Source organism: Xiphophorus maculatus, chromosome 12 (assembly GCF_002775205.1).
Source record: "Xiphophorus maculatus strain JP 163 A chromosome 12, X_maculatus-5.0-male, whole genome shotgun sequence".
Lineage (NCBI taxonomy): Eukaryota > Metazoa > Chordata > Actinopteri > Cyprinodontiformes > Poeciliidae > Xiphophorus > Xiphophorus maculatus.
The window spans coordinates 2,307,004-2,334,609 of record NC_036454.1 but is presented as its reverse complement, the minus strand read 5'-3'; the positions used below and the strand labels follow the sequence as shown (position 1 = coordinate 2,334,609).

The 27,606-nt window shown below is 41.7% G+C and overlaps 2 protein-coding genes across 2 annotated transcripts; both read right to left on the bottom strand.

Moving 5' to 3' along the window:
• Positions 1 to 317: 317 nt before the first annotated feature.
• Positions 318 to 14,525, bottom strand: sncaip (synuclein alpha interacting protein). The gene is made up of 12 exons (XM_023343739.1): positions 14,397 to 14,525; positions 10,796 to 10,883; positions 10,637 to 10,709; positions 9,316 to 9,851; positions 8,988 to 9,162; positions 8,696 to 8,922; positions 7,769 to 7,948; positions 6,967 to 7,080; positions 5,857 to 5,982; positions 5,607 to 5,776; positions 5,422 to 5,511; positions 318 to 4,480 (listed from the first exon to the last, which is right to left on the bottom strand). Exons 2-12 carry the CDS (start codon positions 10,850 to 10,852, stop codon positions 3,538 to 3,540), a joined length of 2,691 nt encoding a protein of 896 aa, XP_023199507.1. The 5' UTR covers positions 10,853 to 10,883; positions 14,397 to 14,525; the 3' UTR covers positions 318 to 3,537.
• Positions 14,526 to 18,154: 3,629 nt separating this feature from the next.
• On the bottom strand, positions 18,155 to 24,911 carry LOC102219592 (protein-lysine 6-oxidase). Its single transcript, XM_023343201.1, has 7 exons — positions 24,067 to 24,911; positions 22,184 to 22,292; positions 21,040 to 21,171; positions 20,200 to 20,356; positions 19,587 to 19,682; positions 19,349 to 19,464; positions 18,155 to 19,013 (listed from the first exon to the last, which is right to left on the bottom strand). The coding sequence occupies exons 1-7, from the start codon at positions 24,590 to 24,592 to the stop codon at positions 19,007 to 19,009; spliced, it is 1,143 nt and encodes a 380-aa protein (XP_023198969.1). The 5' UTR covers positions 24,593 to 24,911; the 3' UTR covers positions 18,155 to 19,006.
• Positions 24,912 to 27,606: the final 2,695 nt, after the last annotated feature.

Sequence of the window (27,606 nt, the reverse complement as noted above, 5' to 3'; positions counted from 1 at the left end):
GAAAAACCAAAGAAATGTAAAAGTTAACAGTGATTGTTCACTTTTATATAAAATGTTTTGCTTTGAATGTGATGAAAAAAAATCCTGTTTTTCAGTGAACTTTTAAAATTCAAACTTCATCAGAGGAAAAACTTTCTGAAGTGTTTTATTTTGTTCCCTTCCTTCCATAGAGACCATTTTGCTTTGGCATATTTCCTTAGTCACAACACCTTAAGATTATTTTGAGACTTTGTGAGATTAAAAAAACAAAACAAAAAAAGATTCATATTTTACAGTCAGAGTGAAAATAAAACTGAGAAAATCAACGTGACTCCAAATGAAAGTCCAGAAATAAAAGTTTATTTCAGTTTGTCTGAAGCCCTCCACACTGTGAACTCAGATCAGACGCCTTCATTCAACAAGGTTCTGGGTTTTTCTTTTGTTTGGAGTTTTTCGATCATCAGAATGTTTTTGTCTGAACTTGATCCCAAAATAAACTTTAACTTACAAAAAACAACCAGAATCAGAAGAAATTTCTGGAAACAGACAGACTGTCCTCTAAAAATGGTGCTGAGGTCATGAAGGAGCAAACTGCACAGCAGAAGCTCACAGCGACGACCTTTAACCCAGGAAGTGAATTTGACAAAATGGAAAACAGAGACAGAGGCTGAACTCTGCTGCACATCCCCTAGTTCTCACCAGGGGGCGCTAGATCTGTAAAAATAACCTGAAAATCCAGGCAAAGCTCCCAATAAGAGAGAATTTAACGGCTGAACATTTTATCATTTTGAATGTAAACCAACTGGACTCACTGAAGGAGATTGTTCAAGAACTTTGGTGCCAAACAGAAACTTTAAAAATCGACCAAAAAACAAAAATCAGACTCCTGGAGGTTTTCATAAACGGAGCATCAGATTCCAGCTTCATCAAAACAAGCTGCAGAAAACTTTCTCCTCTCACTTCAAACTTCATGCAGATAAAATGTAGAAGGTGCTTCTTCAAACCTCCCCGTCATCTAACGTCTACCTCATGCCAAAAATACTGCATAGATAATGAAGAAATAAAACGTGGAATATAACGTAAACAATTTAAATACTAATAAAATATGTACAGTGGGTTTTTTAAAGTATTTGTTGTGCTGGTGCATGATTAAAACATTTCAGTTTAAACTGTAACACTGTGCGCAGAAACATAAATACTTCGTCTGTAGTGGAGTTCAGGAAACAAACATGAATCAGTTCCAACGTTTCCCACTGAAAATCAGATAAAAATGAAGGAACAAGCGAAACCTGAAGAATTCAGACTCACCTCACAAAAACTGTCCGTCTATGAAAACTTTAAAAAGGTTGAAGATTTGAGGCAAAGAACATGAGAACCTTTAAAACAAAACTGTTCAAAATGAACAACTTGTGTCAGATTGCTGTGATGCATTGTGGGTCGTGTAGTTTTGAGACGGTGTTTTAAATCAAGCTTATAAAAAAGGAAACAGAATTTACTATTCAATTATATCATTAAATAATTGGAAATTACTGGAAAATCCAAACACATTTAAACTGAAAATCCCTAAATGGAGATTATTAAAAAGTTACCAGTTTTTCTGACTTTTAAAGGCAAAAGGAAACCAGAGGACCGGATGAGACCAAAACCCGGAGAAAGTCTCAGAACCAGGGATGTGAAATTTAACAACCAGAAACTAAATCATTTCATTAAAGATCTAAAAAATGATTTGGTTCATGAAGAACCCGATTTAAGCTTACAATAAAACAACTATAGAAAAGAGAAGTAAAGCAGAGAGCAGCAACTCATCCAGAATCCCGACCAGCACCAGGAAACCGGATCAGCTGCAGTCGCCTAGTTTTAGGGGTCCTGTTGGTTTAAAAGGCACTGAAAGGTTTGGGGTCCAAATCCAGACTAAAAGTCTCCTCTGGTCATCCAGAACCAGAAGTTTCATCATCAGCTCTGAATTTGGACTTCTGACAACCTGAGATGTTCAGAACCGGTTCAGAACCGACTGGGTTCTTTCAGTCAGAGCTGAAAACAAACAAAAATGAAATGTGGCGGTTCGATCTGGACAGACGGGTCAGAAAAGAAATTCTTTGGAGAAACCTAGAACTGTTTCTGGAGGACCGGGTCGGGAACCGGACCTGTCAGGATCAACGGCTTCATAAATTTAGAGCTTATTGTGAAAAACTCAAGAAAATGTCAACAAAAAGCTGCAGCTTGTGATGGAAAAGCTAATCAGAAAGAGAGCAGCGTTTCTAACTCAGGCTGTTTCAGTTAACGAAACATTTTGTTCTCATGAAGATGATTTTCATTTAAACATCATTTCATTAACTTACAATTTGTTCCAGTTTCACGTTGGCTCCAGCTAACGGTGCTAGCTAACGTGGTCAGATTTAGCTAACGATGTTAGCTAACGTGGTCAGATTTAGCTAAGGGTGCTAGCTAACGTGGTCAGATTTAGCTAACGATGTTAGCTAACGTGGTCAGATTTAGCTAAGGGTGCTAGCTAACGTGGTCAGATTTAGCTAACGATGTTAGCTACCGTGGTCAGATTTAGCTACGGGTGTTAGCTAACGTGGTCAGATTTAGCTAAGGGTGCTAGCTAACGTGGTCAGATTTAGCTAACGATGTTAGCTACCGTGGTCAGATTTAGCTAAGGGTGCTAGCTGACGTGGTCAGATTTAGCTAAGGGTGCTAGCTAACGTGGTCAGATTTAGCTAACGATGTTAGCTAACGTGGTCAGATTTAGCTAACGATGTTAGCTAACGTGGTCAGATTTAGCTAAGGGTGCTAGCTAATGTGGTCAGATTTAGCTAACGGTGCTAGCTAACGTGGTCAGATTTAGCTAACGGTGCTAGCTAACGTGGTCAGATTTAGCTAACGGTGCTAGCTAACGTGGTCAGATTTAGCTAAGGGTGTTAGCTAACGTGGTCAGATTTAGCTAACGGTGTTAGCTAACGTGGTCAGATTTAGCTAAGGGTGTTGGCTAACGTGGTCAGATTTAGCTAACGGTGCTGGCTAACGTGGTCAGATTTAGCTAAGGGTGTTAGCTAACGTGGTCAGATTTAGCTAACGGTGCTAGCTAACGTGGTCAGATTTAGCTAACGGTGCTAGCTAACGTGGTCAGATTTAGCTAACGGTGCTAGCTAACGTGGTCAGATTTAGCTAACGGTGCTAGCTAACGTGGTCAGATTTAGCTAACGGTGTTAGCTAACGTGGTCAGATTTAGCTAACAGTGCTAGCTAACGTGGTCAGATTTAGCTAACGGTGCTAGCTAACGTGGTCAGATTTAGCTAACGGTGCTAGCTAACGTGGTTAGATTTAGCTAACGGTGCTAGCTAACGTGGTTAGATCTAACTAAAGGCTAGCCATAGATTCCTTTAAAGTCGGACGAGTTAACAGGAAAATGATCCGTTTATTTTTAGCTACAAAATGTTTTAATTAATTAACTTTAATTTTCATGTGTTGAAATGAAGTTGATCAGTTTTCATGAAACACTAAATATTTACGATCTGATTGGTTCTCATGTTCTGTGCCTCGTCCGTTTTCGGCTGGTCAGACGTTGCTGACTCGGCTCTTGCCCTTGGCTCCGCCCCCAACGGACTTCCTGCCAGGTGAGTTCTGATAGGCTGACGGTTTAACCGGACCGCCGCCGCCGCCGCTGTTGTTGTTGCTGTGGTTGGAGTTCCCGCTCAGCGTCTCCATGATGGAGCGGAACGTCCCGAACGACCTCTTGCCCTCTGAGCTGGCGGCCGCAGTCCTGTCCTTGCTCGGCGGCGCCCGGCTGGGTTCTGGCTCCTGATTGGTCGAGCTCTTGTGGACCTGCTCGTCGAAGGTGACCCGGAGCTTCAGGTTCTGGGAGGTCTTCCTGCGGGACGACGGCGACTTCAGGGCGCTCTTGGGGCTGGTGGCGACCTTCTGGCCGTCGGCGGCGGGGGTTTCCGGGGTTCTGGTTTCCGTGGCGTCCGGGTCGCTGGATGTGGGCGACGGTGTGTAGCCGATGCTGTCCACAGACTTTGACCCGCTGAGAGAAAAGGCCAGCTTCCTCTCAGCCGAGGATGAGGAGGGGAGGTGCTTCCTCATCACCTGATGGAGGTGGTTGGTCGCCGGCTCCTCCTCTGCGATCGGCAGGTGGGTCGGCCTATCGGGTCGCAGCGCGGCCTGGTTCCGCCCCTCCTCCGGCGGGTAGCCCTCGGAGTCGGACTCGCTCAGAGAGCGCTGCATGATCTGTTTGAGTCTGGCCAGTTTGAGCTCCCTCCTCTCCAGCAGGCCGGTCCTGTGGCCCCCGGGGGCCCCCGCGGCGCCGGGGCCGTCTCTGCCCGGGCCGGCCCCCGGCTGCAGCCTCTCTCTGACGCCATCGCCATCTTTCCCCAGAAGCTGCCGCAGCACCGAGTCCGGAGCCACGCCCCCCTGCCGGACCAACCAGTGTCCGTCGCCAGGCGCCGCCTCGGCCGTCAGCAGCAGCTCTGGACACGCCTCCACCAGGGGCTGATGGGAACTGGAGGCCAGGGAGGGACACACATCACATCATCACCAGGGACCAATCAGCTCCCTGACGGCTGAACGTCCTGAACTCTTCACATTATAACTGTTCAAAACTTTGTCAAGTTTCCATTAATGTTAAAAACACAATTTTACATTTGTGGTTTTTCTATTAAATAAGAAATAATTAAAATCACACGAGTCAGTTTAAGGCATTTAAAACTGCCACACCATCATCATCCTCCAACCACTTCCTGCCGTCTTCTTCATGGTTTAACATCTGGTAGCAACATCTGGTTGCTGATCAAATCGTTTCCAACTCAGTTTTTTAAATAAGCCAATTTCAATACGATAAAAAAAAAACTCACCTCATCCTGGTGCCAAAAGTTTTAATAAAAGAAAAACAAGTTTTCTTAAAATTGCCATGATTCCATTAAGAAAATGTATTTCTGAAATGAACAGCAGCAGATATATAGAGAAAAACAAACATCTGAAAGATGAAGAACCAAAAGCTGCTGAAACCTGGTTGAGTTTAGTCTTTACAACTTTAAACTAAAACCTTCAACTTTTTACCTGATGTTAAAGAAAACAAACAGATTCAATATTTCTGTCAGGACAAAATTAAAAACCCAGGATTAACATAAAGACCAGTTTATTATTTTAAATGAATTTAAGGCTTTCTGAGGAGGCGCAGATACACTGTTCACTGTAAGTGTAGAGGAGTGTGCAGTGAGTGTGTGTGTGTGCAGTGCATGTGTGTGTGTGTGCAGTGCATGTGTGTGTGTGTGCAGTGTGCGCAGTGAGTGTGTGTGCAGTGCATGTGTGTGTGTGTGCAGTGTGCGTGAGTGTGTGTGTGTCCAGTGCGTGCGCAGTGAGTGTGTGTGTGTGTGCAGTGAGTGTGTGTGTGCAGTGTGTGTGAGTGTGTGTGCAGCAAGTGTGTGTGTGTGTGTGCGTTACCTAGGTGACCTGGACGGCGTCCCCTCAGCCTTGCTGGGGTCCATCAGCCTCTGCAGGTGTTTCTGCAGGTTGATTCTCTCTGCTGTTTGTCTAAATGACATCAGATGAAAGAAACTCAGTTTGTTCTCAGACAGCTGAAGGTTTGGTTCTGGTCCAGCGGTCAGGTTGGATCTGGGCCCACTCACTCATTGAGCTGCTTGGTGAGCTTGACGACCTGCGAGGCCAGAGACATGCAGGTCTCCACCACCACCAGGTAGCGGGCGCAGGTGGTGTGGCCCTGCCGCTCGGCGCTCTGCGACGGCCGCTCCCCCTGCTGGTTCTGGATCGTCACGTTGGATCCGTACTCCACCAGAGTCTGGACTCACAGAGGCAGGAGCTCAGCTTCCACACATCAGGACACACATTCATTCAACCGGCCGCCCAGCGCCAGGTTACCTGGATACAGGTGAGGTGTCCGTACTGCGCCGCCACGTGGACGGCCGTGTTTCCGTTCTGGTCCACTTCGTCCAGGGAGATGGCCTGTTCCTGCATGAACTGCAGCAGCCACAGCAGAACCTTCTCCTGCACAGAACCAAACCGGTTTCTTCCTGGAGGTGGAGCATTACCTCATAACACCACAGGGGGCAGCAGCGCGTCAGGCAGCTTCATAACAGCCATGAAGAAAATGGTTCTGGAGTTCTTTAGCGTTTATTTAGCTCTAACTGGACAGAACCTGGTTCTGGAGAACAAAGTGATACTTTTGGATTTTTCTGAATGATTTTTCTGAATGATGCTGTTTTTTACGTGATGACCTTGAACTGAGCACAGCGTTGCTGAAACGGCTGAACCTGAGTTTAAACTGCACCAGGAGTTTATTAGTGAGGAAAACGGCTTCAGGTGATTTAAGATTTCAATCAAAATGCCATTTATTTCACTTTCTGACAATAAAAACTGGGGAAATATGAACATGAGAGCAGCTTCATCGTGTATTCAGCCGCAACTAAATTATTTTACTAATCGTTTATTCAGTCAATGAATTGGGAAAAATAACTGCAGATTTTTCCATTGAACCACTTTATCTTATTTTACACAATATTTGAAATACATAAAAATACAAATAGTTTAGTTCCTTTTTTAGATAAGCTGTATACCTAAGAGTCCTGTGTGGAAGACAGAAATTACAATTTCCTTGAGGGAAAATCCTAAAGGGATCAATAAACTTTCTATTTAATACAGTGTTGAACTGATCTGGTGATTATTGATGGATGAACTTATTAATAGCAAGAGATGTTGAATATGAGATTTTAATTTTTTTTTACAGAATTTGAACCAGGTGATGCTAAAACTGCTACTTCAGTTCTGAAAACATTTCTTTCATCTTCAGTGCAAAATGTTTATTTTTTACAGTTTGGCTTCATTAATGCTCTGAATGTTTTATTTTAGCAGATTGCATGTTTTTGGGTTCATATACATCAGTTGACTATTAATCGATTAGTGAATTAGTTGATTACTTGAAGCAGTGAGTGTAGGTAACGCTAACTCGGCTGCAGGTGTTGCCGTGGTTACCTGTCCGTATCGAGCAGCATAGTGGATCAAACTGGGATGCTCTCTGGTGCAGCTCAGCTCGGCGATGGCCTCCGTCTCACTCACCATCCACCTCACACACTCCAGATGGCCGTTCTGAAACACACACACACACACACACACACACACACACACACCCACACACACTCTCATTACCCAGATCCGAGTTCTGCAGAGCGACACCGGCTCCTGAACCCGGAGCTCTAAACAATTTGATCCCAACATCAACAAACTTTGACTGTCTGACATATTTTATTAAAAATCAGCTGGTAGGAAATCTGTCTTCCTTCAACTAGATGAGCCAATCAGAGCAGAGAGCACCCACTCAGCTTCCTGTCTGGCAGCCAATCAGAGCAGCTGGGCTGAACTCTCCTCCCTCTGTCTGATTGGACAGACCAGCTGCTGTTAGCGTTCACAGCGTTTTATCTCAGACCTGATCTTCCTGCCTATCAGAGTTTTTACAGCCGACTTCCTGTCTGCAGAGGAAGTTAAACCAAAGCTTAACTGGACAGCAGAAACAAAAACAACCAGAACCGTCGGGACGCTGATCCGGTACTTTATTCACAACCGAACCAGACAGAACAACAGTCTGAAACTTTAAATGAGCTCATTCAGATTTGATGCTGCAGAAAAAGAAAACATGAGTGAAAAAGCAGGAAAATCCTAAAGGATTCAGCTGAGAGAACATTTAACAGCTAATGAAATAAAATATGGCAATGGCCTAGTCCAAGTCCAGCCCTGACCGCAATGCTATAGTGGGACATTCGGGAAGCGTATGCCTGACCTTTACCCCCAGGCCGGCGGGGGTGAGCTGCTGGCTGTTGCGCTCGTTGAGGCCGTCCTCGCCCATCAGGGAGGTGAGGTGCTGCAGGCAGTCGGCGTGGCCCTGAGAGGCGGCGGCGTGCAGCAGGTTGTTCCCGTCCTCGTCTCGGATCAGCTCCAGGTTGTCGGCCGCCAGGTGAGGCTGCAGGAGGAAGAGGAGGAGGAAGAGACCTTTTTATCATATTAAAATGTGAGATCACTTTAAACTAAATGGAAACGATAAAACTGCTCTCCAATCTCTCACTTGTTTATCAAGAAGAGTAAAAACATTGATCAGCATTTTCTTTAACTAGCTTAAGTTGCTGCTGCAGGATGGAAGAATCTTTTATTTCATTAATTCAAAATATTCAATCAATCACTCAGTCACAGGGCTGGAACAAAAAAACAACACGATGTCAGCTTTCATATCAGTCGATACCAATAATTATCGATTCAGTTTTCGTTTTAAATGTCTGAAATTCTGCCAAACTGCTGACGTGACATTTTGACATTTCCTGTTTTATCTACAGTTTTCACTCCATGGTTTTTATTTTTCAGCTGTTAGGAGGCGCAGAGGAAAAAACCTGAACTGGGTAACACAACAGGTTGTTGCTAAGCAACCAGCCTGAGTGAGTGAGTTAGTTGATGCCACCCAACCTTTCCTCCGCCTACATCTCCCAGAATGCTGTGCGGTTCTGGATCGGAGCTCAGTGAAATGATCTTCCATTCTATCAGACATATCATCTATCGATATTGATCATGTGTCCATTGTGATATTGTGATTATTGATTTATTGTCCAGCCCTGCTTCAGTCCTACCGTTTGCAGCGGTTCCGTTTCCTGCAGATAAATTAAAGTTTTTATGAAATGTGTGTAGAAATCGTTGAGGTCGCTGTAATGCCTCCACCCACCAGCAGGGAGATCTGCCCCTCCCTGACGATGTTGATGATGTTCTGGTTCTTCTTCGTCTCCTCGTCCAGCTCTCCCCTCGCTCCTCCTCCTCCAGGAGTCCAGGGTTTGGAGGCGTCCGGTTTACCCACAATGCACCCTGCCAGGGGGAACGCCAGCCCCCCTGGAGGCTCCGCCCCCGACCGCTGGCTCTGGGGGTCCGGGAAGACGCGCGCTGACAGCAGCTTGTCTGGAAGCAGAACCGATCGGGTCAGAGCGTTTCCTGATGTCAGAGGGAAACTTTTCACAGCCCACCTGCGTCAGAGAAGGAGGAGAGAGAGGAGGAGCTGAGGAGGCCGGGCGGCGGCGGCTCCGCCTGGTAGCCGCCGCCGCCGGCTCCTCCTGGGGAGCGGTGCAGGTGATGGAGGTCCGGGTCCATGGACTTGGACTTCCTGAGGTCCGACCACTTCACCGGAGACAGAACGCAGAACTGCAGGAGAGCAGAACCCAGACGGAGCTTCAGGGTCACAGAGGCTCGTTTATTAAAAATAAAAAACTGTTTTTCTTTTCTAGAAAAAACACTAGAAACTGGATCGTGAGACGTCAGAACCAGGCAGGATCAGAACCAGGCGTTTGGACTCACCGGGGTCTGGCTGCTGCTGCTGCCCAGGCTCACAGGCTCGTTGTAGGTCAGAGTGGAGCTCTTCATCCCTCCTCCTCCTCCTCGGTTCCTCTCCAGGGTTCCTCCCCCGGCGCCGCCCCCCGCCGCAGACCGCCTGCCACGCGGCAGGGTGGACATCTGCTGGCTGGACTTGATGTACGGTACGTCCAGAATCTCGTCCATGTCCAGGTCGTAGTGCTCCAGCTCCCCGAACAGAGCCTGAGCGTTGCCGCCGACCCCGCCGACCTTCGCCTTGCCCCCGGAGCCGTCGCACGGCGTGGAGGCGCCGGCCTGCTTCTCGGAGCCGGACTCGTCCTTACCCACCTCGCTCTGCTCCAGAACCGGACCCTGGTTCTGGTTCTTCCCGTCCGAGTCCGACTCTGTGGTTTCGGGCTGGTGCTTCAGGGGGGAGACCCGCTTCACCGGACGGAACTTGCTGTGGACCTCGGCCAGGCCCGTGGGTTTGATCCCCGCCCCGCTGTGGGAGGGAACGCCGCGGCTCCAGTTGATGGCCGGAGCTGCAGAAGAAGAAAATATTCCGACTGAAACAATCCTTAAAAAGCAGACTGGATGTTTTTTATTCATTTTAAAATCCTTTTCTGGTTCTATGATCCCTGAATCCAGAAATCAGAGGGTTAAAAAATCTGCCACTCTGATGAAAACGTCTCTGAAGTTTCCTGATGTGAAAAACTTTAGTAACATTATTACTATTATGTAATTTACCATTTCATGTTAAAGCATATTGTTTTATTAGTTTTCTTTTATATCTCAATATTTCCCTTTTTTTCATGATTTTTAATTGTCACTATTTTGTTTGCTAATTTTTTTTCATATTCTGCATTTATTTTGTTTTAATTTATCGTAACTTTTACTTCTTTCTATACTTTACTTTTTTATCTACTCTCACTTTTTTCCATATGTTGAACTTCAAATGGATTTTGTTTACATCACTTATATTTTTTTACAATTTCTAAACATTTTGTATTTATTAGTAACTCTTGTATTTACAAATTCATAATCATACATTGACTTATTTTCTTATTTAACATTTCTTCTTTGCTTTTTCTTCTTTGTTTATTTAAATATTTTGATTTTTCCTTCTTATTCGTTTCCAGAATGATTCACAGGTCAAAGGTCAGCAAATCAACAAACAAAACAAAACAATTCCTCCAAGAATAGTTTCAGAGAGTTCATTACAAAGCTCCTCAGAAAGCTGCAGAAACATTGATCTGAACCAGTTTCCATGACCCAACAGTCCGGTCCGGTCCGGTTCGATCAGGACCGGTCCGGTCCAGTTGCTCACCTGGTCTCTCCTCTGCCGGGCCATCGCTCCTTCTGGACAGTTCTGGGATGTTCTTCAGTGATGTCACAGAATACTGGAAAACAAATGATAGGTTCTGATGTTGTGAATCATAAACGGGTCGGTACAGAACCGAGCGTGGTTTTGGGTTTCCATACGGACCACTGAGTCATCGGAGAAGTCGATCTCATCCAGATCCAGGTATTCAGGAGCCTCCATGTTTCCACCTCATCATCAGAATCAGAACCAGCTGCAGACAGAAACTGAGTCACAAACCGGGCCGGACCAGAACATTCTGCTCTGCTGCCGCGGCACAATCAGCAGGAATCAAACAGGAAGCGGCTGCAGGAAACCCGGCCAGCCCTGGTAAAAACTGGGTTTCTGACCCGACTGGGCCCAGATTTACACACAATACAGAGGAAGTTCTGGAAGTCGGGTCCAATCTCAGCAGAACTTTCCCCTCAGCAGTAAACGGACTGAAGCTCAGAGCTGAAACCAACAAACAGCAGGATAATCTGGATTATTGAGGAGCCGACCTCAGACGACCAGAACCGGGTCGAACCGACACCACAGAGGTCCAGCTGGAATCCAGAACCGGCCCAAAGAGGGTCAAGAGGTCAAAAAGCAGAAAGGCTCCAGGAGAAACTTTAATACTGATACTTCTGGTGATGCAGATTAAGATTATGTCAGATATAAATATCCAAATATACCTAAATATTTAGATATGTAGATATAAATATTTATTTAGATATATTTATATACAGCTAAATATTTACATTTAATTAGATATATATAAATATTTATTTAGATATAATACAAACATAAATATCTACATTAATACCATCTTTAATAATTGATAAATATCAAACTAAATATTTATTTAGATAAATATCTAAATACATTTTAGAGATACAAGTAAATAATTATTTATTACCTAAAATATAAATTTATATACATACAGTACATACTTCAAACTTGAGATTAAAAGTGATATTTGAATCATTTCATATTTTAAGCTATAAAATGTTTTCTAGCCAAAAAAAGAGAAAATAATTTTTTTTTTTTACCAACATTTTCTCTCTCTATATATTTTTACTAACTTAAGTATCCGGTAACGAACGAGGCAATATCAATAGCATAATCGATATCAGTTATACTATTGATATTGCTGATGTTTGTTTACGAACATCCTAACAAATTTGCTTTGTGGCAGAAATTTTTCACATAATTAATTTTAAATCATGAATCTGATTTAATATGATGTAATACTTAAAACGTAACTTTTACATAATACTTTAAAATGTATTAATTCACAGTGGACCCGCCTCAGCGCTAACATCAGAAGCTAACATCAGAAGCTAACATCTTCAGTCTTATTGCCACTCATTAGGGTTCAGCCAATCAGAACCAAGGAAAATAAAAGAAGATCCTGGATTGGCTGGTTTGTAAACATCAGTCAACAGTGAGACAAGCAGCATTGAAAAAAAGTATTTCAGATTCTAAGCTGCAATTTCTGTTATTTAGACATGCTTTATGGGAAAATCCACAAATAGGTGAATTTTCTGCAGATAATTTGAAGCTTTGATTCAGAAAAAAATCCAGAAATCCTGAACCAGAACCAAGCAGTTCAGGATTGGTGGATTTTTCTGTAGTAGCTCGAATGGGTGTAAGAAAATCTGAAGTTCTGAAACCAAACAATTCCTCTTCCTACTGCGACCGGAACCAAGTTTTTATGATTTTATTTGTTTTTATCATGTGAACACTTTGAACTACCTTATTACTGAAATGTGCAACATAAATAAACTTGATGGATTGATTGTTACAGCAGGACAGCTACTGACTACCTATCCCTACTCCACAGAACCCAACTGTAAAACAACAACAGAACGACCTGGAATCACATCCAGATGTTCCAGGATCGTTTTCTGCTGGTCCCAGCAGAACATCTGGGTCCTTCTGGACTCATCCGCTGGTTCTGTCCGGGCTCACAGACCCACCAGAACCTCAGCATCAGACCTCTGCTCACAGGATGGCAGAACCGTCCAGAAAACCCGACCGGGTTAGAACCTGCAGGAGTAGGAAGTCCACAGAATAATAAAAAGTTCTGGTTCTGGTCCAGCTTCCATTGAGGCCGCAGGACGCTCAGAAAGCCGTGGAGCTGCTTTCTGTGTGGGAGGAACCGCCGAGCTGAAACCCCTAAATGCAGCTTACAGAACCGGGCCGGCCCGGATAACAACCGTTTGGGTCGGGAAGCTGAAAATAAGAGCGAAGAGAAAATGGGAACAAACATCTGGCCGCCGTGTTTATGTGAACAGCTGATGATCCACCCGGCTGCCAGCAGCTAAAATAAGCCCAGCGGGTCGGCGGCTCCGGACCGGTTCTGGAAGATCCACCCGAACATTACTAGAAAAGCATCAGAGGTTCTGCTAGAACCAGAACCAGAACCTGTAACCGACCCGACTGAACGCAGCAGACCGAAGGGAACAACAGGCTGGTTAACTGAGAGAGAACCAGAACTAGAACCAACTGGGTCTGGTTCTGTCAGTGGAAATGTTTCCACCAGTAAGAACAGCTAAAAAAAAAAACACACGAGAGGACGAATCAGAGCAAACCGACGAGATCCGACGAGCGGTTCTGAGCGATCCAGAGATTTAAAATCTGATTTATCTAAAGAAAAACACAAAACAATATTTTACAAAAATAAAGAGAAAAGATAAATTTTTTATGTGGGTGTCAAATTCTTGACTAGGTCAAAAATTCATAACATGGATTTTTATGCATTATTATTTTTGAAAAAATGAGTTAAAAGAAAAAAACGACCTAAAATGGAATATCTTATAAAAGTGTAGCAAAAATTCAATTTCCTTTTTTCACTTTTACTGCATTAAATCTTTTAATTTTAACTTCATTATTTTCTGTCTGCAGATGAATCATAATAATATAAAAATAGTTCAGAACCACGAATCTGAACAATTCAGTCAACAGCTTCTTCAGGTTAAAGTTATTATAATGTCACATCACTCAACACTGTTTAAGGCTTTAAATTATTTAAGTTTTAAATCCCTGTAAAAACCCAGCCATGCAGCGTAGAACCAGAACCTGACCCAAACCGGACGGGCAGGTTCTGATTCGTGGTTTTCCTGGAGTTTGAACCTGGAAATGACGAGTTTCCTTCTAACTGCAGCAAAAACAAACTCAGTCAGATCCGGTTTCATTCAGCAGCTAAATTTAAAGAAAACTGATCCTGACAGACAATAAAATCTAAGCATGTATTTTCTGTAAACTTGCATCCAATAGAATAAAACATTTATGCGTTTTTCCCTAAAGAATAAAATGATAACTGATAACTAGTAGTAAACATAATTTCAGTCATTTAAATTTCTGTCCTTTAGCAACTACCTTTTAAAGAAAAAAAAATATTTTCTGGAAAGTTTACAGATAAACTTCTGCCCATTTAATTAAAAACTTAAAGACACCTGAACGCAACATTTAGTGATTCCAGGTAAATTTTCCTCCAGTTTAAAAACGAGCTGAATGTTTTCAGGCCGGGATGAGAGCCAGACTGATCTGAACTGTCCTGACTGTTGCTGCCAGCTGGTTTAATCCGCTCATCCTCCAGCAGGATCAGCAGCTAAGCTAACAGGCTAATCAGCTAACTGGCTAACGGGGAAAGCTGCTGGAAAACTGGGTCGAACCGGCGGCTCGGCTGGGAAACCTGGAGCTGCCCGCTCAGGGAGTCATGGAAAGCCGTGGAAGACTGTACCGTATCGAAGTCAGGGTGGGAACCCGGAGGACTGAGCCGGTGGAGGGGCTGGAGGAGCCAGCGGAGCCGCTAGCTGATCCAGCTGTTTTTTCCCTGCTGTCGCCTCGACGTCTTCAGGAGCACAAAGACTTTGACATATGGGCCAATCAGAGAGGAGCGCAGGACAGGAGGGCTCACTCCGACACGTTTTCACGAACACGGAGAGTTACTGCTGTTTGGGATGCCGAAGCTGCTCCGTTAAAATATGGCATTATGAAGAATGTAAAGGGGCAAAACAGCAAGAAAACAAATACATTAAGGTTTAGAAATCAAGATTAATAAAATAAATTACATGAGAACAAATATTTTTTTAAATATTTTTTTAATGAATAATGCATCATAATTGAAAATTAAGGAAATCATTCATAACAGCAGCTGTTTTATATTTGAAATAATAATGTTTGTCATACATTTTTAAAAAAGAAAATCAAATTTCTGTAAAATAAAACAAAACAAACAATATTTTTTAAAGTTGTGGATAAACGTAAATTGTGACATCATTTAGTGAGTGAAAAACAGGGATTCATTTAATCAGTTTTCAGTTATTTTAATTTTTTTTGCTCATAATTAAACACTACTGTACTCCAGAACGAAATCTGGATCTTTCTGTATTATTATAACATGATGTAAACTAAAACACATATTTTGTTATCACAGTCAGTGGTGGTTTTATTTTTTTAAATTATTTTTTTGATATGGTTAACATGGCTCACCAACCAGGGCGGCATGAGGGGGCACACATCCGTTTTGTGCACAGTGTGAGAAAATAGTTAATATTTGCTTTTGTTTGTTCTATTGATTTTCTGCCAGACCAGAACATTAAAATTAAGAACTTTTTTAAATAGATTTTTCTAATGCAAGCATTGTCAGATTTTCCTGCTGCTTTCTTAAATTTGCTGCAATTACATTAAATTAAATTGAAGATGCTGCTTGCTAAAAATTGAGCTTTATTTTTCTTTCCGATCTGGGTGACTCATCGTTACAATAGACGATCTTTGGCAGCCAGACAGGAGGAGGAGAGCCGTTATTTGGACCCGTTATCCCTAGAATAAAAGAACCCGGTTATAACACCATGCTTTAATCATTATTCTCAACACACTGTGAAAATTAACAGATTTAATTCTCATAAAACTTTCATTTTGCTCTTATTTAAATAAACTTTATTGATTCAATCAGCTCAGATATGTAATCAATAAATGTCTACATGACACGTTCCTCCTTAACGCTAAATATTTTTATAGGTTTATCTTTTTTAAATATCATTTGATTTGTTTATAGTGGAATAAATATAGCAGTTGTAAATTTTTGACTTTATTAAGCAGCTAATTACTTTAATTTACTTATTTACTAGTTTTATTAGATTAATAAATATCTGCATCAACTTTTAAGATGCAGGACTAAATCAGGACTAAATCTAATATTGTTAAGTTTGTGACATTTATTGATATATTTTATGACACAAAGTGATGAACTGCAGCACATTGAAGTCCCAGCATCAGCAGCTTCAGCTCAACACCGCCACCCAGTGACAAACTCAGAAAATAACAGCTAGAAAGATGTTTTAAAGCTGAGTGACGCTGAACTTCCTCTGTCTGGCCGCTAGGTGGAGACAAACTCTCTCTGCCAGAGTTTCCAGTCCAACCTGAGAGTTTTCTTCTTCTTTGCCGCGTTTCACTGGACGGTTCTTACTTGGTTGATGTTTATAGCTAAGTAGTTGTTTACCATCTGTGTGTTGCCCTGATTGTTATATTTAATGGTGAGAAAGAAGAAACACTCGTAAAAACCTGGGTGTGTGACATTTATATTTTGAAAAGTAATATTTTATGAACATACACATTTTTTTTCTGCATTTCTCTAAGACAGAGTATTAGAGTCATGCTAAGAAAAAAAAAAAAAAAATTAGGAGAATGAAGTCATAAAATTACCAGAGTAAAGTTGTAATATTACGACTTATTCTTGTAATACTATAAAAATAATATTTTATTATTTTGACTGTATTTTCCTAATATAATGACTTCCTAATATTATTACTTTGTTTTTGTAATTTAATTATTTTTGTGTTCTTAGCGTGGCCCTAATACTGTCGTAGTTTTTCAGTGTCGTTTTGTTAATAAAAATCAAGCCTACATGTTGTTTTCCTTCCACTTAACTTTGTGCTGCTTTGTGTTGGTCTGACACAAAACACTGCAGTTTCTTGGTTTAAAGTGACAGAATGTGAAAAGTTTAAAGTGTGTAAATGTGTGTGCATCAAGAAGACGATGCATATTTAAAATATCATTTTGTACACTAGAATGGCTAGAGTTAGTCCACTTTGACGTATACCTATATCGGCTTCGATAGTCCAACTGGCCTGAAGGATTTTCTCTAGCAGGTGCTTTTGTTCTGTAAATAGGGCCATTACCTTATCAGTACCCTGGTAATGGCCTCAACGCATCTCACAGTTGCACAATTGTTCCTTAGACTTCGACTTCGACTGACTTTGTTGTCATTTTCAACAGTATAAAATATGAATATAAATCTAAATATAACATATAAAGTGCAGGACTGACAGTAAAATAGAAGTTATTTAGCTCTGTACATGTGCAAGGTATAAAGTGGAGACCAGTTTTTGAGTGCAGTCCAGTTAAGAGTTCAGCAGTCTGATGGCAAGTAGGAAAAAGCTGTTTCGGAACCAGGTGGGCCTGCACCGGATGCTGCAGAACCTCTTTCCAGAGGGCAGCAGGGAGAACAGTCCATGGTGGGGGTGTGAGGGGTCACTGACGATGTTTCGGCCTCAGGACACGCATCCTGCATCGATGGTTGACCTGACACTTCGCCCTTTTGCCTGAGCTGGGTGTGGAAGGTTGTTGCCGAAGCAGTTTCTCCTTGTGTGCCTTCTTCTCACTCACATGAGAGTTACCCAACTCTTTTGCAAGCTCAACCAGGAAGTCCACCCGTCTCTCCTGCACCCCAATGCATGCCTGATAAAGCACATGTGCATTCAGTGCTGCCATGTCAATCATGTTTGCCAGGTTTGCTGACCAGCTGTCACATAGTGATGGAACCTTGGTCACCCCCCGCAAGATTATGACTGAAATAAATGCCATTAGTTCTTGTGAACTAAATAGGTGAAGCAGTCACCTATTTATCCTCCACAGCACAAAAGGCTGCATGCAAATTTGCATGTGCAAAGTCTCCCAGATTTCTTTTGCTTACCCTTTTTGCATGATTTTTTTGAGGTGGATCAACACAATTAATTTGGTTAGTTTATTTCTAAACTGTCATGTTATACCCTCTTAGCTTTATTTCAAAGAGAAACATTACTAATTTCTTTTAGAAAAACCTTTGCATATTTTTTGAAACAGATTCTATGTTTTGCAAACTCTATGTACATTTGGCAAAATGACCTGGATAATGCAGCACAACATCATGGATCAGCTGCAAAAGGTCACATCTCTCCAAAAACACTTCATGTATGCTTCAAAACTAAACTGAAGAGCACTACCTACAGGAGACCTGATCTCCTGCTGGTATCATAGATACCCACCCCCAACATGGACTATTCACATTCCTACCTTCTGGCCTGACGGTCAACGACCACATTTACAATTGAAGAAGGGATGCTAATTTGAGCCATCAGAGTCGTCAGGGTGGACTCCGGCCTTTTGGCCCTGTTGAGCCGATATGGGAAGGACTCGAAAACTGTATCATCCTAGTGTTAAAACATCCAAACACAGGAGTTCAAGTTTAAGCCAAATTTATTGAAGCAGCGATGGAAGACGACACTGGGAGCTCATCCGTTTACAGCCCGGCTGGCTCGTGTGTTTACAGGCAAACACACACTCCACTCCTCACCCCACAGCAGAAAACACACACACACACACACACACATCCACAGAAATCTGACTGCAGCTTTACTTAATAGAAATGAAAAGCCACAGAGGGAAAACCTGGTTTTAGCACCAAAAGACAAAGATCTGTTCTTTATCACCATCAAGGAAATATCAAAGTTTGAGTCAGTTTCCTGTAAAAATATCTAGAAATTATTTAAAATGATTAAATTAAACATCACATATCATGTTTTATATAAAAAGCAAGAGAAAACATGCAGATAAAAAAGTCTTGGTGTTATAAAGGAAAGTTTTTTTTTGTTTTTTTGCTCTAGAAATAAACAGATTTGAAGAAAATATTTCTGAACTGTGAGAAAATGCTCATATTTCCCTGGGACTCTAACACAGATAAAACTAGATTAAATAATAGTTTTTAAGCTTTGCGTTAATCTTCATTTCTGCCATACAGTCTAACTAAATAATCAGCCTCCATCAGTAAATGCCATGAATATAAAAACCTGTAAGGGAAGAAGAAGAAGCAGGAAACCAGTAAGTCCAGCTGTGAGGTAATACAGAACCCATACGAGGAACCAGAACAGAGTCCAGTAAGAACCGGGTCTCTGCTGTGGAAACGTGTCACCGCTCTGCTTCAGGCGTTTGCTTATAAGTGAATATTTTGGGTCTCATGTAAACAAAGTGTAACTTTAACTTCATGAACTTCGACCTTTGACTTTGTCTTCAGGCTCATTTTAAAGATTCTTTTCAATACCTGCAAAAACAAACAAAGACAAACACAACCAAGTTACCGGGTTGATCTTTCATCTACAAGTTTCACAGTTTAACCTAAAAATTTAAACAGCAAGGTAAATATTTAGCTCCAAACTAAATATTCAATTAGGAAGCTAACAATTAATTAATAAATGTAAATATCTACCTCGAGACCAAATGTTTAGCCTCAAACTAAGTATTTTAATTAGTAATCTATATAAGGAGGGATTCCATAGATGTTTGTTATGTAGCTGAAGTGAAGCAGATGTTTCTGGAGGTTCCAGTATTTTTGATAATCCCTGAAGCTGCAGGTTTCCCTCAGTCTGAGAGTTTTACCCCGTCAGGCTGCATCCGGAGATGTGAGCCGCGTTGCCAGTGTAGTGAACGTCACAGCGAGCCACGTTGTTGTTGTAGTTGGACTCTGGAACCTGCTGCCTGGGATTCACTGTCACCTGCAGGAGGACAGGGAACGCCAACAGGTTTGTCTTCTGGACATGAGATTTCACAGGCTGGACATTAATCTCCACTGTAACAGCTGAACGGAGATAAAGAGAGGAGGGATTTTCATCCGGACCTTCAGGATGTATTTTCCAGGCGAGACGTCGGTGATGTCGATCCACTGGCAGTCGATGTCGGCGCTGTAGGTATCGTAACATCCGGGACTCAAACCCTGAACACCAACAGCAGCAAAAACAACTTCTTTAGATTTTTATACTTTAAACTATTTTTACATTGTGTCTTTATTTACAGTTGGAGCAGGTGAATCTTATTTTAGGAAACTGAATCTTCTACTTCCATTTTGCTGCCTATAGAGGGCGCCACAGTGCATCACCAGCCATCACATCCATGAACTTTGACCTGTCTGGTGATGACACTGTCTTGCTTTAACTATGCTTCATTCCTCCACCTCTACAGACTGTTGGGTACTGAGAACTAAACAGCTAGCTACACCAACGCAGTATTTAGTGGAAGCTAATGCTACAGCGCTAACTTCAATTCAAAAACCCCGGAGCACCAACTTCATTTTATAATAAGTTTATAATTTACATGTTCAGTAATTGTCATTGTATTTATGTCTGTACCTTGTTCTCTACTGCCTGTTTTATTTTCTTGTTTGAAATAATGTTAGTGGGGAAAAAATAACAAAAACATGAAGAATGAAATATGTTCAGCAGGTGTGTGTGTACCTGGGTGTGTGAGGTGCAGGCGTAGCGGCGGTAGTATCCCGGGTCGCAGGACGTGTCCTCCAAGCAGAAGCTGGCCTTGTGGCCCTCGGCGACGTGGCTGTGGCTCCGGGCGTCCAGCAGCTCGTACAGGCTGAACTCATCCATGCTGTGAAAGTGGCTGAACAAACACGACGGAGGTCAATCTAAAAACTAAAAATCATTAAAATATTCCAGAAAGATGCTAAACCTTACCGACAAACATGTGAGTAAAATAGATCCTGTAGATTAATATCATTTTTATCTGCTGCATTCACTTGTGGAGTTCCTCAGGGGGCAGAGTTCAGATTTTCCTTTTTTGGATCATGTTTGATATTTCAGATTATTTAAAATCCCTCACATGAATCTGAGCTATAGAAGAAAAGCTAATTCAATGTTAGACATATTCTAATTCATCTAGCAATGATAAAATCTTTCTAGTTTTATGATTAATAAATTAATTTAATCAAATTTGATTATGTTCTGTTCCTTGTTGTTTTATTTAAATATTTAGGAATATGTTCAGCTCTTGGTTTTAGTTGTGCTCTAAATGTGATTAAACTGAGTAATTTCAGAATATTTATGGTGATCAAAGCAAAGTTTTAAAGGAAGGTGATGTTAGCAATGAGGCTAAACATCCTTCTTTTATATTTTTGCATTAATGTACTCAGATTTTCCTCAGTTATGTGGTGGAATATAACAATATGTTCACATTAATAGAAGAATTTCAGGACAATAACTCAGTTTGCAGTTTGTTGGGTTTGTTTTCACCTTCATCCTCCATAAAATCAGACCTAAAGTGGAAATCTGTAATGATCTGCGTACTTGTGACAGCTGTGCCACTCCCAGGCGTATCGGGGTCTGCTGGGCAGGAAGTCGGCCGTCCCCTGATTCTTCACCCGCTGAGTGAACCTCAGCAAAACTCTGGTGTCATAATCAGCAGAGTAGCGAGCCGAGCTGGAAAACAGAGATTATTCATGTCGAAAGAACAAATTCACAACCTTTAAAAACAGAAAGGATAAAAAAATAATCTGCTTTTCAGTTTTAATGTAGAATATCATGTCTTCACTTTTCTTTGGTGGAAACATAAATGTGGCTCAGATGGATCAGCAGCCAGTCTGAATGAAAACTTTCAGAATATTTTATTGATCCCAGAGCAAATTAAAGATTGTTGTAACTCTTATTAAAGCAGCAGCAGCTGCTGCCCCAACAGATGAAGGCAGAAGAAAAGTCGCTTTCAACTGACTTATATTTATATGATTGTAGTTTCCTGGCTGATCTTTAAAAAGTTTGATCTGCTGATTCTGAGTTTGTTTGATTTTGTTTTTTGTCTGAAAAGCCTTGAAGTTGTTAACATTGGGTGAATATTGTTAACTGTGGCCTGGAGGTGTCAGTCATCCCTCTGTCACAGCAGAGCAACAAAACAAAAAACTCATTTTCAGGCGTTAGCAGAATATCAGCTGATCTCTGATCTCTCTAAACTAAGGAAATGGTTCCTGATTTATGAACCAGCTGATATTTTACAGATCTGCAGCAGTTTGCAGCGAACCTTGAAGGATCTGAGCTTCCTGAAGTTGAACTTTCTGCTCTGGGCTTCCTGCTACACTAGCTGCTTCATTAGCTGCGTTTTCATTACAAATGTGAGCAAAACTTTGTCAATATTCTGCTAAAGTCGAAAAAACACAATTTTGGATTGCTGTGTTTCCATTAAGAAACACGTTTAAAATCAAACCTAAATAATTTTGTTCACATAATAAGTCATAGAAAGAGCCAGGCCATCATCGTCATTAATGTTTCGTTAACGTTCCAGTTGAGGTGATTGTTTCCACACCAAAGCGGTTCATCAGATCTCTACTGATTCTGGACTCGGTTCCGGAAACAGAAAGAACCAAATTTAAAAAGCAGGCTGGGAAATTCAAATATTTCTTTGATATCTTCACCAATAAAACTGAGGAAGAGGAGAGCTTACGAGGCGAGGCAGTTCTCCTCAGCAGCGCAGCGCAGGTTGTACATGGGCGACCGCTGGACGTACGAGGCGATCTGGATGTAATACGGATCCGGAACCAGATCCGGGAGACCTGCAGCCAGGAGGAAGCAGTTCAGGGGGGAAAAACTTTCTTTAAGATCATTTTAACATATCTGAACACCAAACATGGATCTACAGAAACTTTTAAACGGTTTCAGTCAGAAAGAGAAGACGACTGAAGGAAAGTTAACTATAAAACCTCTTCTGATGACAGGAAACATGTTTATATTAATGATATAATGATATTAACTGATCTCTGCTTTAAATGAAATCAGACTTGGTTTAGATGAAGCTGCAGCCTCTCAGTTCTTTCTAGTGTTACAATCTGACTTTTTAAAAATAAAATCAATCTCCAAATTTGAATCTTACAGGTTTGAAAAGAACAACATGCCATGTTTCTTTCTTTCTTTGGTTCCTTTTCATCTGTTGTTCTGGTTCTGTAGTTCTAGAGCCTGGGTTGGAAAGATTGCAATAACATCTCTATAACCAACAGGGGGCGCTTTTGAATGAAAACAAAGAAAAGCTCAATATTTCATTATGAATTATACAAGTTCAAACTTAAAATACGTCATGTAGAAAATGGCATCTCTTCTTGTGCAGTCATAGAAGAACCAGAGGAACAACTGAAACATTTAATGTTTAACGTGTTTGATAGATTATGAATGCAAATAATTTTTTTCTGAGATTTATTAACCAAAATCAGAAGGAAACTGTAAAAAGTCAGAATTTTAAGCTGCTGGCTGAGATCTGGAATAAAAACTGAACATCTTGTGTCTAATAAAACGAAGAGAAACCAGGAAGTACGAGCCGTTTCACTTCTTAGATTTAAACTTTTTATTCTCTTTCCCACCTGATTCTGATTAAACCTGAGAGGCAAAAAGACCAGAACCGAAGGTTTGACACTGAGAACGAAGTTTAATCAGAATCTGTCCTGAGAGGAACCAGAACCTCAGTGGAGCTGAAAATCCATCAGACATGTTAGGATGAACAAAAACTGTTTTATCATTTTTATTTCAAGTTTTTTTGTTTTGTTAAAAGAAAAGGTTAAATCTTTGTTTACATCCAATGCAGAATTATCAACAGATGTAATTTAACTGAATATACTGATTACATAAACTGAAACGAGACGATCCTGGTTCTGGTCTGAGCTGGAGTGTGTGTGTGTGTGTGTGTGTGTGCGTGTGTGTGTGTGTGTGTGTTTATTTTCTGTGGTTTGTCTCTCGGTGTCTCTGTTTTTCTCCCTGAGTCCAACAGAACCTGAACTCCTCATTCTGAATATCTGAGTTGTTCTGGTGAGTTTTTCTCTTCATGTTTATTAAAATTATTTTCAGAGACAGAATAATTATTTGTTGGTTGGACAATAGAAAGTCAACTTGTTGAGTTCTTATAGTGAATCTCAGGATGGATTTTCTCTCACCATCAGATCTGATTCCAGATCAGAAACTTATTTTTTGCAAAATGAGCCACACCTCACATTCCTAATATTTACTCATTTTTAAAATGTTTTCTGTTTTGAACTCCTCTCTTATTATTGTTGATGCTGCTGTAACGGTTCTGTTTGGACCAGTTGAGGTTCGGTAAAGATGCTGTGAGGTTTACAGTATGAAGTCAAACATCTGTCTTCCTTTAGCTGGGAGCTGATTGGGGGCCTGAGCTGCAGTAACGAGTCAATAAAAGCAGGAATTTCATGAGAGAAAGACATAAAAATCCAGAAGACAGAAACTTAACTTATTATTCAACATGAATGACTCAAATTATTAATTAATTAAACAAAACCAAACTCAAAATGGCAGCATTCAGATAGAAAAGTTCGGCGTTGCTCTGACCGTTCTGGTGGTACCGGGTTCCGTATCCGGGCCGGGCCTGGGCCTCAGGTCTGGGTCTGCGGTACGTGTCAAAGTAGTTGTAGTAGGGGTCGTAGCCGTGGCGCTTGTAGGGGTTGTAGGGGTCATCTCCGACCATCACGTCCTCCCTGTTGGCCGGGGCAGAGCCACCTTCCCCCGCGGCCTGAGGCTGCCGGCGCGCCATGGCGCGGAGCTGCGCGGAGCTGCTGGCGGCGGGGACCCGCGGCGCCCCCCGGGGCGCAGCGCCCGCCGCCGTGTCGTTGGCGCTGCTGAGGACCAGGACCGGGTCGCTGCGGCGCGGGGAGCCGCTCTGCCGCCTCCCGGTGGGTCTGTACTGGGCCCCGCGGCTCAGGATGCTGAAGACCTGCCCGTTGTGTTGCCATGTCAACCCCCTCCGGAGCGCATCAGACTCAGCAGCTTCCTGAGCGCAAACTGCCTCCAGAAAGCAGCAGAGGAAGCAAACATGCGCAAAGGACAGCGCCACGCGTGCAAAAGAGCGCAACTTCATGGTTCAATAAATTAGGAGCCGCTGCTTTCCGCTCAGCTGCTGATCTGAGGAGGTTTGGAGCTCAGCTGCTCCAACCTCTGATGGAGGGAGGAGTGAGAGAGGAAGAGCTTCTCCACCTCCAGCAGCTCCTGAGTCACAGGAAGGTTTAACTCTTCACTTCTCATCAGCTGTGAAACTAAAGATCAACCTGCTGGTTTTAACCACAAACAAACAAAAATGACAAATCAAAACTAATTTCTCTTCAAATTCATCCAATTCATTTAACCTGAAAACGTCTTTAGTTTGATTCTTGAAGGTTTGAAAAGTTCAGTTTAGTTGTAAACAAGCTGGAGCCTGAAGCTGTGGTCTGACTCTTTGTCCTGAGATTCTTTCATAATGATGCTGCTGCTGCTGCTGCTGCTGCTTGGTGCTGCAGGCGTCACACAATTGCAATTGTGCTGCAGCCAAACCAAAGTGCAGCAGCTGCAGCTCAAAGCTGCATCATTTCATCTGGAATAATCAATCACTGCCACACATCTTTTCAAATTATTTTTCATAATCACAAAATCAATAAAACCATCCGGAGTTTTTCCAGAGGTTTCAGCTTGTTGAGGTGATTTGAGTGAAAATCTGAGTTTTGCTCCATTTTCCAGTGTGAAGCTTTGCCTGTTTGTCTCTAATTACAGCATCTCAGTGGTCACAGCTGAGGCTGAAATTATTCTGAGGTTTCACTTCGGACTCAAAGTCACTTCAAACTGAAGAACCTCTCTGCTGTTTTCAGATTATTTATCACAGACGTTAAACAACATGAAGCACCAGAGCAGCTCAGTGATGGAGAGTCTTTGTTATTTTGTCATGTGACGACCAGTAATGTCTGTTTGAGGTTTTTGGAAATGGACCAACTCAAAGTGATGAATGAGAAGGAAAATGATGCATTTTTTTTTTTTTAAGAAAGAACTATGAAAAATGTATTAGTATTTACACTTTTGAAGTAATTCTTTTGGTAAAACAACCTTTCTTTGAATTAAATGCTGCAAGTTTTTGGAGGTATATCAGTTTTGCACATTTAGAGCTGAAAAGTTTAAAAACATCGGCATAAAGAAAGCTGAAGGCAAAGGCATGCCACACTTTTCAGATTTGAAGAAAACTGAAAAACATGAGGAATTTTTCTTCCACTTCACAGCTGCGCTCTACTTTATGTTGATCTGTCACAGAAAATCCCTTAAGAGATGCTAACAACTAAAGTGTAATGTGATAAAATAGAAGGTCAAAAGTTATGAATCTTTACCATCTTCACTACAAAAACACAAAATCTTACCAAATATTTCTGTCTATTTTTAGTGCAAATATGTTTGCATACTTGAATAAAACAAAAATAACAAGCTATAGGAGCTTCTTGTAGGTCAATAATTCCTCAATCTTGATGAAAAAGTGTTTCGTTCTACTGACAGATTATTTCACTTAAAACATGAAAAAAAGATATTTACCCTAGAAACTGGTCTAAAGTAACATTTGGTGTTTCTGCAGCGTTTGAAACTAAACCTGTGCCGTCTTTGTTCTACAGCTGATCTCTTCATACAAAATGCTTTTGTTTGGTTTTACTGGGGAAAATGACCTCTTGTCTCCTGCTGGGAGCCCAGGATGCTTTAAACAGGTGAAAATGAGGCTTTACCAGCTGAGACGTTTCCTCTGCAGAGAGCGCTGTAAAACACACAATCTGCCACCCAGAGAGACGCAACACTTTCCTTCTCAACCGCGTTCAGCCGAAGGTTTTATTTATGTTCTGTGGTCTGGTGTGTGAGCTCATTCAGTAACGTGCTGAAGACAGAAGGTGATTTCTACAACCTGGTTCTGAATTCATGAGGTTCTCATGATGCATCTGGGAACAAAAGTTGCTTTTCTTACATTCAGTAACACATTTTCTTCACCATTTTCTTTCAGTTATTACTGAAGTCAAAAATCTAAAACTTTCATTTAGAAACTTCAGTGCAGATGTTTAATCCATAATCCATACCTGAATCAGTGGATGTTCTGCATAGTCCAGGCTGAACCAGGTGCTGGTTTGGTGATGGACGGGTGAGTATTGCTGGGTTGGTGACCCAGTCGAGACCCGGCAGGAAACCCAGAGTTTGATAAGGATGGATTCAGGTGAGAGAAAAACCTCAAACCAAGAACTGAAAATCTGCTGAAATTATGATTCCATGTTATTTATGTTGAATAAAATATGCATGGAAGCACCAAACCTCCACATGCAAACAGATCTCCCAGCTGGGTCAAAGGTCACCATACTCAGGGAGAGAGGTGTTGCGTCTGTGTTGATAGCCGGGTTGAGGCCGAGGTTAATGACAGGTCAGGGTGGAACATGGTGGAACACAAACTGTATATTAAATGTAAAGCCGATAACTAAAAGAAGTTAAATTTAATATCTCAATTATTTATTTTCCACTGGCTCAGGACTTTACAAACACAAACTTCAGGCTTTCTGAGGCCAAAACAATAAACCAAAGAAACCTTTTATCCAATCCACTGATGAGGAGGAAGTGGTTCCAGGTGTGACAGCAGGTCTGCAAACAAACACAAGAGCAAAGATTGGTCTCTATGGCGACACCTAGAGGGCAGTGGATGTAACAGGTCCGATTCTTTACCCTGAACAAAAGGCCAGGAGGCTCTTCCTCCTTCTTCTTCTTCCTTCTTCTTCTTCTTCTTCTTGTTTACCATCAGTACTTTGCCTTAATTATATTTAATTGCGCATAAGATGATATTTGTTTCTGCAACAGCAACTCAAGTTTATGTTTTTTTTTTCCTTTCATTTTGTTTCTATTTTACAAATATCTCTAAAATATTATTAAGGCACTTTTATAGGAAACAACTGGGTGGGGATTTGATATTTATACTTTGATATTACACATTTAATATCAAAGCTCGTTATTAAACAGCTCATTGTGAAAGGAGATCATCACAGGCAGAATGATGGGCAGACCATCGTTCTGCAGACTGAAAGCCTCTGGAATGATTTTGTGCCCAAAATGTTTTGT